The sequence below is a fragment of the Lutra lutra genome, chromosome 9 (assembly GCF_902655055.1).
Source record: "Lutra lutra chromosome 9, mLutLut1.2, whole genome shotgun sequence".
NCBI lineage: Eukaryota > Metazoa > Chordata > Mammalia > Carnivora > Mustelidae > Lutra > Lutra lutra.
In genome coordinates, this window is record NC_062286.1 from 132,114,088 (window position 1) to 132,126,507 (window position 12,420).

The 12,420-nt window shown below is 43.5% G+C and overlaps 1 protein-coding gene across 3 annotated transcripts in view; it reads left to right on the forward strand.

Annotated features, from left to right (window-relative positions):
- The window catches only part of CSE1L (chromosome segregation 1 like), a 50,810-nt gene extending 43,180 nt beyond the window's left edge, over positions 1-7,630 (forward strand). For all 3 annotated transcript variants that reach the window (XM_047746020.1, XM_047746022.1, XM_047746021.1), the window contains 9 exons: positions 157-254; positions 1,532-1,682; positions 1,826-2,034; positions 2,422-2,519; positions 2,616-2,701; positions 3,249-3,330; positions 4,573-4,719; positions 5,895-6,126; positions 7,195-7,630. In XM_047746020.1, the coding sequence (XP_047601976.1) occupies positions 157-254; positions 1,532-1,682; positions 1,826-2,034; positions 2,422-2,519; positions 2,616-2,701; positions 3,249-3,330; positions 4,573-4,719; positions 5,895-6,126; positions 7,195-7,284 (1,193 nt within the window). In that variant the 3' untranslated portion in view covers positions 7,285-7,630. The remainder of the gene's footprint in view (positions 1-156; positions 255-1,531; positions 1,683-1,825; positions 2,035-2,421; positions 2,520-2,615; positions 2,702-3,248; positions 3,331-4,572; positions 4,720-5,894; positions 6,127-7,194) is intronic.
- The last annotated feature ends 4,790 nt before the right edge of the window (positions 7,631-12,420 follow it).

Genomic DNA, 12,420 nt, shown 5'->3' on the forward strand with positions numbered 1-12,420 from the left:
GTTTTTAAATATAGACAGCTCTCTGGGGATTGCTTAAGGGTCTTAAAATTTTGGTGAGGAGTTTGTGGACTGTTGTGTTTTTGTTTTTTTTTTCCCCTAATCACTGTTTTGTTTTGAATTTTAACTATTTGTTCTTGCTGTTTTTATATTTTACAGCTATCATGAGAAGTTTTTCCCTCCTACAAGAAGCCATAATCCCCTACATCCCTACCCTCATCACTCAGCTTACACAGAAGCTATTAGCTGTTAGTAAGGTAACAAGACCAGTTTTAAAAGTACAGTTGATTTTTAACTTATACTCTAAACTGTTTGAGCCTCAGAACTCTCTGGCAGTAGGTCAGGCTTAGGAAAAGTTCTCTGGATTCTTGCTGACCAACAGTTAAGTACTTTTTAAAAGTTTGGAGAGGTATTAGATTGGAGACAGTGCAGCACTTTATTAAGTGTAGGCCCAGAAACTTTAAAACGTTTCATTTGAATTACTCTTATTTAAAAAGTAACATGTTTCACTGAATAAAATTGAGAAAGTACAGATAACTGATCTGAAATGATCTTAGATGGAGGAAAGCAGGTTTTGTACCAAGTGGACACAAAAAGGGCTTTCTCCATCTCTTATAAAATGGTGCAGTCCCTTGTGCCGGGTCTCCTTTACTCTTATTTCCCCCAAGTAAAGTCCATTCCTTTGATCAAAAATTTCATAGATACTTTGATTCATATTTATTAATACTAAGACTTAGAAAATTAAAGTCAGCTTAAGGTTGCCAAAATTCTTTTTGAGAGTCCTGTTCCTAATTATGGAAAAAGAGATAAATTTTTAGAACTATTATAGGGACTTTGGATAACTGATCATTTTCCCACTGAGTTCTGGTAAGGGTGTTAGACTGCTTTGAACCATGGGTGATTGAGAGAGAAGAGACATTGGGTCTCCCCCTGTCCCCCACCCGACTCTTCTGAGTTCATCAACTGCGAATGGTAGCCTTCCAAGAAGGATTTCGTTTGATGGAAAATAGGGTTATGTTGCCTTAAAAATTGAAAACCACTGATAGAAAGTAGTGTCACTCTGTAGATACAGACATTGAGACCTACAGAGGTTAAGGCTTGCCTAGGGTCCCACATAAGGCTGGTGCATAGCCAGGACTTACACGTCCCTGCTCATTTCTTCCACCACTGCTTACAGGGATGGCTCTAGGAGAGCACATGGGTTTAAGACAAGTTCCTCATAGCGCTGGGAACTGAAGCTTGTGTAGTCGTCTCCCTGTGACTCGAGTTATTTTTCATAGTGAACTTTTGCCCTTAAAAAAAAAAATCCAAAGAAAGAGGCATTAGTGTGTATTGTTTATTTTCTGAATTTTAAAGTCCATATAAAACTTTAACATATATGCAGGCAAGCATAATTGATGTGTTTTTTAATACTGATTTTTTAAAGAGAGGGCCTCTCATTGCGCTTTAGAAAGGACAGGTGTGTGTGTTTTGGATATTTAATATAGTCATTTGAATTATTGGAGAGCGGTAAGCTTTCTGTTTTTAATTTCAGAACCCAAGCAAACCTCACTTTAATCACTACATGTTTGAAGCGATATGTTTGTCCATACGAATAACTTGTAAAGCTAACCCTGCTGCTGTTGTAAATTTTGAGGAGGCTTTGTTTCTGGTGTTTACTGAAATTTTACAGAATGATGTACAAGGTAAGTTAAAAGAAGTTATTTTCTTTCTTACTGAATGAAGCTATTAAAGTGGCTAATAAAATGCAGCCTGCCTGTGAGGGATGTGCCTTTTTGTGGGCGTCATTCGTCACGAAGCTGACAGCTGGTTTTACTTTTATCAACAGAATTTATCCCGTACGTCTTTCAAGTGATGTCTTTGCTTCTGGAAACACACAAAAATGATATCCCGTCGTCTTATATGGCCTTATTTCCTCATCTCCTTCAGCCAGTGCTTTGGGAAAGAACAGGAAATATCCCTGCTCTAGTGAGGCTTCTCCAGGCGTTCTTAGAACGTGGTTCAAACACGATAGCGAGCGCTGCGGCTGACAAAATTGTGAGTGGGACTTATTTTGATGTAACTCATTTTGTAAGGTAGCGGAGAGAAACTGAGGAGGCAGAGTTTCCTTAATTTAAAATATAACAAAGTAGTTAGTAGAAAATATTAATGTATATTTATTACAATTAGATATCCTTTAATTATCTCCATAGTAGAAAATAAAAAAGTAGAGCCAGATAGGTTAATTTCAAGAACTTAACTTTAAGGATTATTGTGATGGGATATTTTCTCTCTCCACTTTAGAAGTAGGAACAAAAGCGAAAACGTTAATCATTGTAGCATGCAGCCTTTTCCAAAACATCGCCTGTCAAATAACAGTGTCACTTTTGGAATAGTTAATCCTTGCCTTTTTAACTGAGTATTATTTGATCTAATTTGTTGTAGCCTGGGTTATTAGGTGTCTTCCAGAAGCTAATTGCATCCAAAGCCAATGACCACCAAGGTTTTTATCTTCTAAACAGTATAATAGAGCACATGCCTCCGTGAGTATGAGTCCAACCCCCGCTGTATGATTAGCAAGGACTGTGGTTACTCAGGCGATGCTGACTTATATATTGTTGCTTTTATACCTTCTTTAGTGAGTCCGTTGATCAGTACAGGAAGCAAATCTTCATTCTACTATTCCAAAGACTTCAGAATTCCAAAACAACAAAGTTTATCAAGAGTAAGTAAAATCAGTTAAGCATCTGCCTTCCGCTCTGGTCATGATCCTGAAGTCCTAGGATTGAGCCCCGTATCGGGCTCCCTGCTCGGTAGGAAGCCTGCTTCCCCCTCTCCCTCTGCCTGGCCCCCGTCTTGTGCTCTCGCTCTTGCTGTCAAATAAAGAAATAAAATCTTAAAAAAAAAAAAAGTGAGATCATTTGGCTCTTCTTACAGAAATAAGGAAAGTAGTTAACACCTTTAGCCTTTATAGTTACATATAAACGTTTTATCAGTTATAAGCTTTTTCTGTAAAATATTTTAAGATGTTTGTATTCTCCAAATACTAAGTCACTTTCAAATATATTGTGTTCCAAAGGTTAGTTTCTGAGTTCAGATATTAAAACATTTTTTGTCTGTACCATATGTTAATTGTATAATAAAGCCAAATACTGACGCCAGAGTTAGCCGTTGGGTTAATGACGATGTCTGTCTCACATGGCAGACGTGGCGAGCTGCGTGTTCAGTGCATTGAGTCCTCTGTACTGATATTCTGCATCTCCTTTCCACAGGTTTCTTAGTCTTTATTAACTTGTATTGCATAAAATACGGGGCACTGGCACTGCAAGAAATATTTGATGGCATACAACCAAAGTAAGTTTGTTTTTATTACTTAGGGTATTTTGTTTTTTAAAGCAAAAAAAAAAAAAAAAAAAAAAAAAAAGACCTCTTTTAGCACCAACCAGCATTTCTGTTTTATGGATGGTTTTTAGTTCTTGGTGGAGCTACAGTATCTTTGTGGTTTTCAAAATATTCTTAGGACTGTTGAGTTGCAAATAAGAAAATCCCTACAAACATTTTTCTAACTCCTACCCCCACCTTCTGCATAGCTGGTGTTCTGTGTGATTCTGGATGGTTGGGGCTGTCCCCAGGAGCCTGCCTTTGTTAAAGCCAGTAGCGCGATTTTGCAGAAGAAAGTCTTTGCTTTTCACTTAGTGTATATACAGAGAATCTAGTTAAGTGGGATTTCCCATTTCATAGGGAAGGAAAGATAGAAAAAAATGACAAGAGAAATTTTGGAGAAAAAAGACAAGTGAGATCCATGTATTGGTATTATATCAAAAAAATACCAGATCGACTGAGATGTAAAAAATGAACTAACCTGAAAAAGTAGTACCAGAAAATATGGTTTCCAGCTGCAGAGGTCCGTGAGGAAATCCGTTTCAGGACCTGCTAGTGGGTAAGGTAAATTGGTGTGCTCATATGAAGCAAAAAACATGTACTCTTCACCTAGAGCATTAAAATATCCAGTATCTTCGATACCCTCTGTTTCCACTTCAGGTAATTCTAGTGAAGTGGAAACTGAGGATTTTACATTGTTTAGTATCATGAAAAACTTTGCTTTTAGGATTGTTTCCAACAACATATTAGAATTGTTGGCTAAATAATTTTTATAATACAGCCATTAAGTTTATATCCTTATACATATGTTAAGTACAGGATATTGGGAAGTTTATAATCCAGTAATGTTAAAACTAGTTATTACTGGATAGTGGTGTGATGGGTAATTCTCTTTCTTCTTTCTGTTAACTAATTTTTCAAAGATTTTTTGAGTAAACAACAAACAAACCATGAGACTGAAAAGTGGCTGTGAAGATTTCACATGAGCACAGATTGTAGTATTTCACAGAAGTTGCTGGCAGCGCTCGGCCACAGGGTCAAGGTTTGAGGTTTCTTTGTGGCTTTGTCATCTCCAGGTCTCTGCCATTCAGCTGACCAAAAATAGTAGCCCTGTTATTCTGGATTTTATTCTATTCCTAAGGAGTCAATGTAAATAACATCTAAGCATTTCACAGTTATTAATTATAGTGATAGTTTAATATTCTATTTTAATAGAATGTTTGGAATGGTTTTGGAAAAAATCATTATTCCTGAAATTCAGAAGGTATCTGGAAATGTAGAGAAAAAGATTTGTGCAGTTGGTATAACGAAATTGCTAACGGAATGTCCCCCAATGATGGACACGGAGTATACCAAGCTATGGTAAGTACTCTAAACTTTTTGGGAATTACAGCTTCCTTCCCTTATGACTGCAAAATAAAACAAGCTGATTCTCCTGAAGGCTGAGAATTCGATTCTTTTTTTTTTTTTTTTCTTTAAAGATTTTATTTATTTGACAGAGATCACAAGTAGGCAGGGAGGCAGGCAGAGAGAGAGGGGAAAGCAGGCTCCCCGCTGAGCAGAGAGCCCAATGCGGGGCTCAATCCCAGGACCTTGAGACCATGGCCTGAGCCACCCAGGCGCCCTGAGAATTCGATTCTGATCACAGGTTCTCTACTAGCAACCATCAGATCCAAGACAGGACATGTGGGGCCTTTTGGGCCTCAAAAGAGGTTTCCTGATTCTTAACTTTATCAGAGGGGGTTCATGTGCCCCTTTGAGAATCTGGTGAAAGGGACGCCTGGGTGGCTCAGTTGGTTAAGCAGCTGCCTTCGGCTCAGGTCATGATCCCAGCGTCCTGGGATCGAGTCCCACATCGGGCTCCTTGCTCGTCAGGGAACCTGCTTCTCCCTCTGCCTCTGCCTGCCATTCTGTCTGCCTGTGCTCGCTCTCCTCTCTCTCTCTGACAAAAAAAAAAAAAAAAAAAAAAAAAGAATCTGGTGAAAGTCGCTGGTCTGCATGATCTCTAGGAGTGTTCATGAAAGACGCCCAGCTAATTGGCTTAAATCTTCAAGTGGAGAAACTGAATAGGCTAAGAGAGGATCTTATGTGCTTGTGCCCCGTGACTGGTGTTCCTGACTTTTCTGGACATGTTGCGAGAACCTTGCCTCATTTTCGGTTCGCTCAGGCACACTCTTCCAGAAAGGGATCTGATGATTTGAGGCCCGTTTCTTCTAACTCTGAGCAGCAGTGAATCTCTGGTTTGGCTTCAGTCACACGGCCTTCTGCTTGGGCAGTGGGTCACACAGCCATCTGGACAGCTCTGGAGCCAGCGTTAGTTTCCGAAAGGGAAATTGGCATGCTGTGGCCAAAAAGAAGAGAAGAGCGGTGTTGGAGGACAGGTGTGAGAACCGGTGTCCATCTTCCATTTCAAAGGTCCCTTCCACCTCTTGAGACTGTGGCTCTGTGGTTTGTGTCTCTGAGGAGTTGCTGCTGCTTCTTTAGATCTTCAGAAGTATTCGTTTAATCTTTTGTCTGCTTGTTTGCTTCAAATCCAGGACTCCTTTATTACAGTCTCTGATTGGCCTTTTTGAGTTACCGGAAGATGATACCATTCCTGATGAAGAACACTTCATTGACATAGAAGATACACCAGGGTATCAGACCGCCTTCTCCCAGCTGGCATTTGCTGGGAAAAAAGAGCATGATCCTGTCGGTCAGCTGGTGAACAACCCCAAAATTCACCTGGCACAGTCGCTTCACAAGCTTTCTACTGCTTGTCCAGGAAGGGTGAGTGTTGTCCAAGAACTCTGATTAACGAACCCCTTTCTGGGAAGGCAAGAAGGTTCTATTAGGCCTTAATTTTCTTTAGTTAAAATGATGTGTGCTATAAGTAGATTTTAAATGACTTTGGGAATAAGAACAAAGCAAGAGATATAACGCCCCTCACCTGTCTACACTTTTTAAGTTTTATTTATTTAAGTCATCTTTACACCTGACATGAGGCTTGTACTCATAGCTCCCAAGATCAGGAGTCACATATGCTCCGACTGAGACAGCCAGGCACTCTAAAAATTTTTGAATAGAAATGTATTTATTTCCCAGAGTGAAATAATTCTTCTGTTAAAATGTAGGCTTTTTTTTTTTTTTTAAGATTTTATTTATTTATTTATTTAACAGATCACAAGTAGGCAGGGAGGCAGTCAGAGAGGGAGGAGGAAACAGGCTCCCTCCTGAGCAGAGAGCCTGATGCGGGGCTCAATCCCAGGACCCTGAGATCATGACCTGAACCAAAGGCAGAGGCTTAACCCACCGAGTCACCCAGACGCCCTAAATCTAGGCATTTTTTTTTAATTAACTGCAGCATACTCAAATACTGGATTATGGAGTAAACATAATGGCTGGAGAGTTGCATTATCCAGCACCTTTTACAGAGCCTTGTAGAGTATCTGAGAAAAATGTATATTTTCAGTGTTTATTATGGCAACATTCACACTCCTAGAAACCACATAACGAACCTTCACATGCTGACCTTCGAACATCACCAGTATTCTGCCATTCTCGTTGCACCTGTTTCACCTCTAGGTACTTTAATCACACGTCACTAACCAGTAAGGACTTTGTTTTTAAAGTCCCCACAATGCCGCTACCACGCGGAACGGCAGTGATGCCCTACGGTACTGCTTTTTAGGCCTGTCCAGATCTGAAGGCATAAAGCGGCTGAGATCGTGAGCATTCCTGCAGGAGGGCCTGGCGGCTCACCGCCTTTCCCCAGCTCTGGGGGTGCTCCAGAAGGTGGGGGCTTGTGTTGGCTTGTTAGGATCTCCCGACAACCAGCGTGTTTCCAATCTCTCGTAGGTTCCATCGATGGTGAGCACCAGCCTCAACGCAGAAGCGCTCCAGTATCTCCAAGGGTACCTTCAGGCGGCCAGTGTGACGCTGCTTTGAACTGCCTTTTCCAGATTGGCTAAGCCCAGGATGGTTTCTGAGGAAATCACACACAGACGTCTGAGCACAGCTGCATTAAAGCAAGTTTTCCTTTTGAACTTGTCACAAATTCCATCTTCTAAAGAATATTAAATGTTGCTTTAAGCTGAACCGTGAGCATATTAGATGGTTTGTGTGATCATAGGTAGAAGTGGGTGACTTTCCAGTTCGCAGCTTCCAGGGACACGTGTTAGTTCAGCATATGACCATGAGTTGAGCATTTGCACTGTTGGGATAACGTTAAAATTTTGATGGACACTGAGCGTGGAGACTTTTTTCTGTTACTAAATCGTTTTGTTTTGAGGCATCATTTGTGTTTCTCCTCCTTTGTATTTTTGTCTGTTTCCTTAAGCTTTTATTGGAAATGTGAAGTAAGTAAAGAATCACTGGTGTAGCTTGCCAAGAAACGCACATTTCATAGTTTTAAATCTAATCAAAAAAAATTTTAAAAAGCCCTCAAATATGTATCTAAGAATATCTTAAAGACCAGGTTTTTGGTGCTGATACTATTATTATGAATTTCTTTAAATAACTGAAATTCAAACTCAGATTAGTCTTTTCCTTACCAGGGAAAAAGGGGATATTGACATAGGTTTGGGGCTTTTCTATTTGAACTTTTCTGGACCTGTTTCTAGGAGGCAGCAGGAACTCTGGGCCAGATGGCTCCCTCCGTGGTCAGGGAGAAAGGCCCTGCCTGACTCCATGAGGCTCTTGCGTACGTTGGGCGGCATAGGTGTTTGCCCCTTTGAGAGTGTCTGTTTTCCTGCAGACTGGCGGTTCCTTGGAACTTGAAAGCGCAGCATGTTAGAACCTGAGGTCTGAGATGAGCCATGGGAGTGGGTATACACTAGCAAACGAGGCTACCTGGGCAGGTTCTAGAACAGTTCGTGGTTTTTTTTTTTTTTTTTAAGATTTTATTTATTTGACAGAGAGAGATCACAAGTAGGCAGAGAGGCAGGCAGAGAGAGAGAGGGGGAAGCAGGCTCCCTGCTGAGCAGAAAGCCTGACATGGGGCTCGATCCCAGGACCCTGGGATCATGACCTGAGCCGAAAGCAGAGGCTTTAACCCACTGAGCCACCCAGGCGCCCCTAGAACAGTTCGTTTTTAGGGAGTAATCAGACTATCACAACTGAGGGGCATAGTTTACTTCTGCTGGAATTGTCCCTTTGGTGCAGATTAAACAGAAATCTCATTCTGCAATATTCAGTGGTTTCTTTTAAAAATCAGGCACATGACTTGGATATTTTTCTCAACACATGTAGTGTTGTGTGAGAAACCCTCCAGCTTAGCCAATCGAAGTGTTTTTGTACTAGTCTACTCTATTTTTGTCTTGCCATAGTAATGGAAGCATTAAATCATATGTTACTATTTAAATGATCAGGACAGGATACTGAGATAGTATTGGGATCTACTTTTGAAGTATAATTTAATACAGGTAAGAAATCCAGAATGGAAAACAGTTGGTGATGAGGGTTTCTGTTTGCTGCTTACCTGAGCTCCCAGCGCCCCTGCCTGGCACGGTGCGGGTAAAGCTCTGGGTGAACAGTTTTGGTACCTACACCGCAGATGCTGCCTCGGAGAACCCTTGGTTCAGCGTCTCAGCCCCGGAGGACTGAGGTTGTGGATTTTTTCCTTAATACAACAGAGAAGACGGTTTGTCTTTGTAAATACGCCTTTTCAAATAGTTTCTGAACAGAGAGACTGGTACCTTCCTTTTTCTTTGGCACAAGTCATTAATTCTGAGGTTTAAAAATGCTTTAAATGGAGGTTTCTTACTCCATCATCTAAGAGTTTACCCAGCTTTTAAAGATTTTGAGAGCTGGTGTGTAGTGAGTTTTTGACAGGCCTTATTAGTGACTTTCTCGGTGGTGATGCCAGTTCGTTGCAGACAGAAAGAGCTGGGCTCATACTTTGAGATCAGGCCAACCTGGGTTTGAATTACTCTGCACCTGACGTGTGACCTTGAGCAGATGACTCAGCCTCTCCACTTTGATTTCTTCTGCAAAATGAGAAGAATCACCTTCAGATGGTTGTGAGATATAAAAGACATACGCAAAGTGAGTGTTAGTAAGTAAAAGCAGGATCTGTTTAGGGTGAGCTCGGGGGGGCAAGCGGGGGTTGCCTTGGAGGAAGCGTTTTTGCCGAGCACTGCAGGACACTGCCCCGTCTTACTGGCAGCGTCTTACTGGTAGCGTAGTCCAGTGTTGTCTTTCTGGGAGGGCGGAGGCGGAAAGACTTTCCGGAAGAGCCCTGGCCCAGGTAAGGCACTCACCCCCCAGGGTAGTTGGAGATAACGGGGGAAATGTATCTAACCTGCAAAGTTCCTCATGAAAACCTCCTGCTGGGCCCATGGATTCTTTGTTTGCGCGCATCTCCCCTTTCAACAGCTTGGTTTTTAAAAATAACATTTCTGACTATAAATGTATTTTCTTTGTTGGAAACTTGGTAAATACAGAAAAAAAATTTAAAAAATCATATTCCTACCTTTAAAAATCTTGGTCCCCACCCCCCCCAACAAAGGTGAGATCATTTATGATATATGCTTTTGGAAAACAAACACTTAATATTTCCCTTGGTAAATATTACCAAATTTAAAGACTTTATCATCTCTAACAGCCTATGATTATTTATTTTTTAATTTTTATTTATTTATTTGACAGAGATCACAAGCAGGCAGAGAGACAGGCAGAGAGAGGGGGAAGCAGGCTCCCTGCTGAGCAGAGAGCCAGATGCGGGGCTCGATCCCAGGACCCTGAGATCATGACCTGAGCCGAAGGCAGAGGCTTAACCCACTGAGCCACCCAGGCGCCCCAGCCTATGATTATTTAAGTGAACATTTGCGTCAGTCCGTTTCCTGATGGTGGAATTACAAAGCAGTTGCCCTGTGGAAAGATCCATGCCAATTCCTGTAGCACAGCCCAACCCACACTAGTCACTCTGGCTCTCGTGTGCCGCAACCAGTTTGGGTTTAATCCAGCTGTTACACACGCGTGGTCGTGGAGCCACAGCTTTCCACCTTCCACTCTCTGAGGCAGCAGCTTTCAGCTCCTGGGGCCGTTAGTTCTTCCCTATCTCAATCGGCAGATCACCCTCCCTGCTAAGAAGAGTGTCTAAGTCACATTTCTAGTATCTTCTTTTTTTATCCCAGTAATGACACTTGTTTTATTCTTTTTATCTTCAACTTTGGCCGCTGTTTCTTGGCTCCTCAGTATTGATGATAGAGTCACTCTGATGTGGCTACTTTCCGGTCACTGTCACGCTGTCACAGGAGAGGGCACTCCCGTTACGTGCAGTAGTCCCTTGTCCGCTGGGCTTTATCTATATGTCTCTTTTAAAGGGGGGAAAAATGAGACACGGTACTTGAGTACTGTTCGGCCCAGACGTGTGAGGGGGCCACCCTGCGGTATGGTGAGGGATGGCCTTTTGTAGGACAAAGGAGCTTCATGGACCCGTTGAGAAAAACTTAAGGTCATTTCCAGTGGATTCTCCAAAAGAGCTAAGGAGCCCTGGTTACAGCTACAGGAACACACTGCCCTGGGGGCCAGCTCTCCCGGCCGCCGGCCTTCTGTGGAGTTGCTGCGTGACAGGGGGTGAAGGCTATTTTGAAATGCTCTCATGTGGCTGGAGAAGGGAGTCATAAACTATATGAAGTCATTTACCTATTTCTGGGTTTCCTCCCTTCTCAATTAGATGAGAGAGAAAAATGTGGCAACAGGAAAGCATGGTCCACGCGAAGAGCGAGCCCCAACGGGCAGGTCGGTGCTGCATAAAGGAGACCGTCTTATGGGGAAGTGGGAAAGCTGAGGAGAAAAGTGGTGAATTGACCTCGCATCAGAAAAAGGTCCGTCTCCTTGCGAGAAGTTAGGGTCACTCCTGGGTCTAGAGGGGATGGCATGACTGCTCCCAGGTAGCTGGGTTTCTAGAGCAAACATTAGCTGAGAAGACCTCCCGATCCATCTCCCAGGTTGAGTCCACCAGTCCTGCCCCTCAGAGCAGGCTTCGTGTCCTAGGAAGGCCGGCAGCCCCACCGTTGAGGCCCCAAGTGGAGGGAGAGCGCCGCCTCCGGCAGCCCCACAGGTCTCAGGCTACGACGAGGGAAGATTCGCTGTTTCGGCGCCTGCTGCGCGTCCCGCTCGGCGGGGGCTGCACGAGCCCCCCGAGGAGCAGCAGGGCCAGGGGCGGCCGACTGGAGCCGCCCGCCACGGGCTGTGCGTCCAAACCCCCAGCCACGCGAACACCCCCCCTCCGCTCTGGTCCTCCGCCGCGCCAGTCCTCCCAGTGTCCTTAACAGGCTGCACGGGAAACTCCCTTCAGTCCCAAGGACAGACTGGCTCTGAACTTGGACTCCGGCGCCAGGGGAGAAGGGTATGTCTGTAACGGTGGGGCCAAGGGGCCCTCTCTTTAGTTCAAAGGCAGCATTTCTCAACATGATCCAAAGCATTTGTGATGCTATCGAAAGGAACAGCTATCATTATTACCAGGACTGTAGTCCTGTAGTCTATATTAGAAGAAACCCACGAGTGGGTGCCTGGGTGGCTCAGTGGGTTAAAGCCTCTGCTTTTGGCTCAGGTCATGATCCCAGGGTCCTGAGATCAAGCCCCACGTCAGGCTCTCTGCTCAGTGGGGAGCCTGCTTTCTTCGCTCTCTGCCTACTTGTGATCTCTGTCAAATAAATAAAATCTTAAAAAAACACAAAACTATGGAATGGGACCAGCAACCTTTTAACAGCCCTCCCCCACGTCAGAGGATGCTCCGTGCTTAAGTTGGTGGGCAGTGATGAAGATAAAGGGAAGTTAAAGTGAATCGACCGGAAACATGGACCTGGTAAAGCTGTGCGCCATGCTGGGGAGTGGCACCCGGACGCCTCCTGGCCTCAGAACTAACAGGTGCGAAATGAACAGCTCTGGTTTTGCACAAAGGGAGACAAAAGATAGGTAGGGCCCACTAGGAGCCGTGGGTCTCAGTGGATCTCTTCCAAAACTCACCCACTCCCTACAGTTCCAGCGGAGAGACAAATTCTTGCTCTCACGGAATCTATCGCTACAGCTTTTCTTTCTGTGGTGGTCTGGGGCCTGGATCCCAGTGGAAGACGTGAG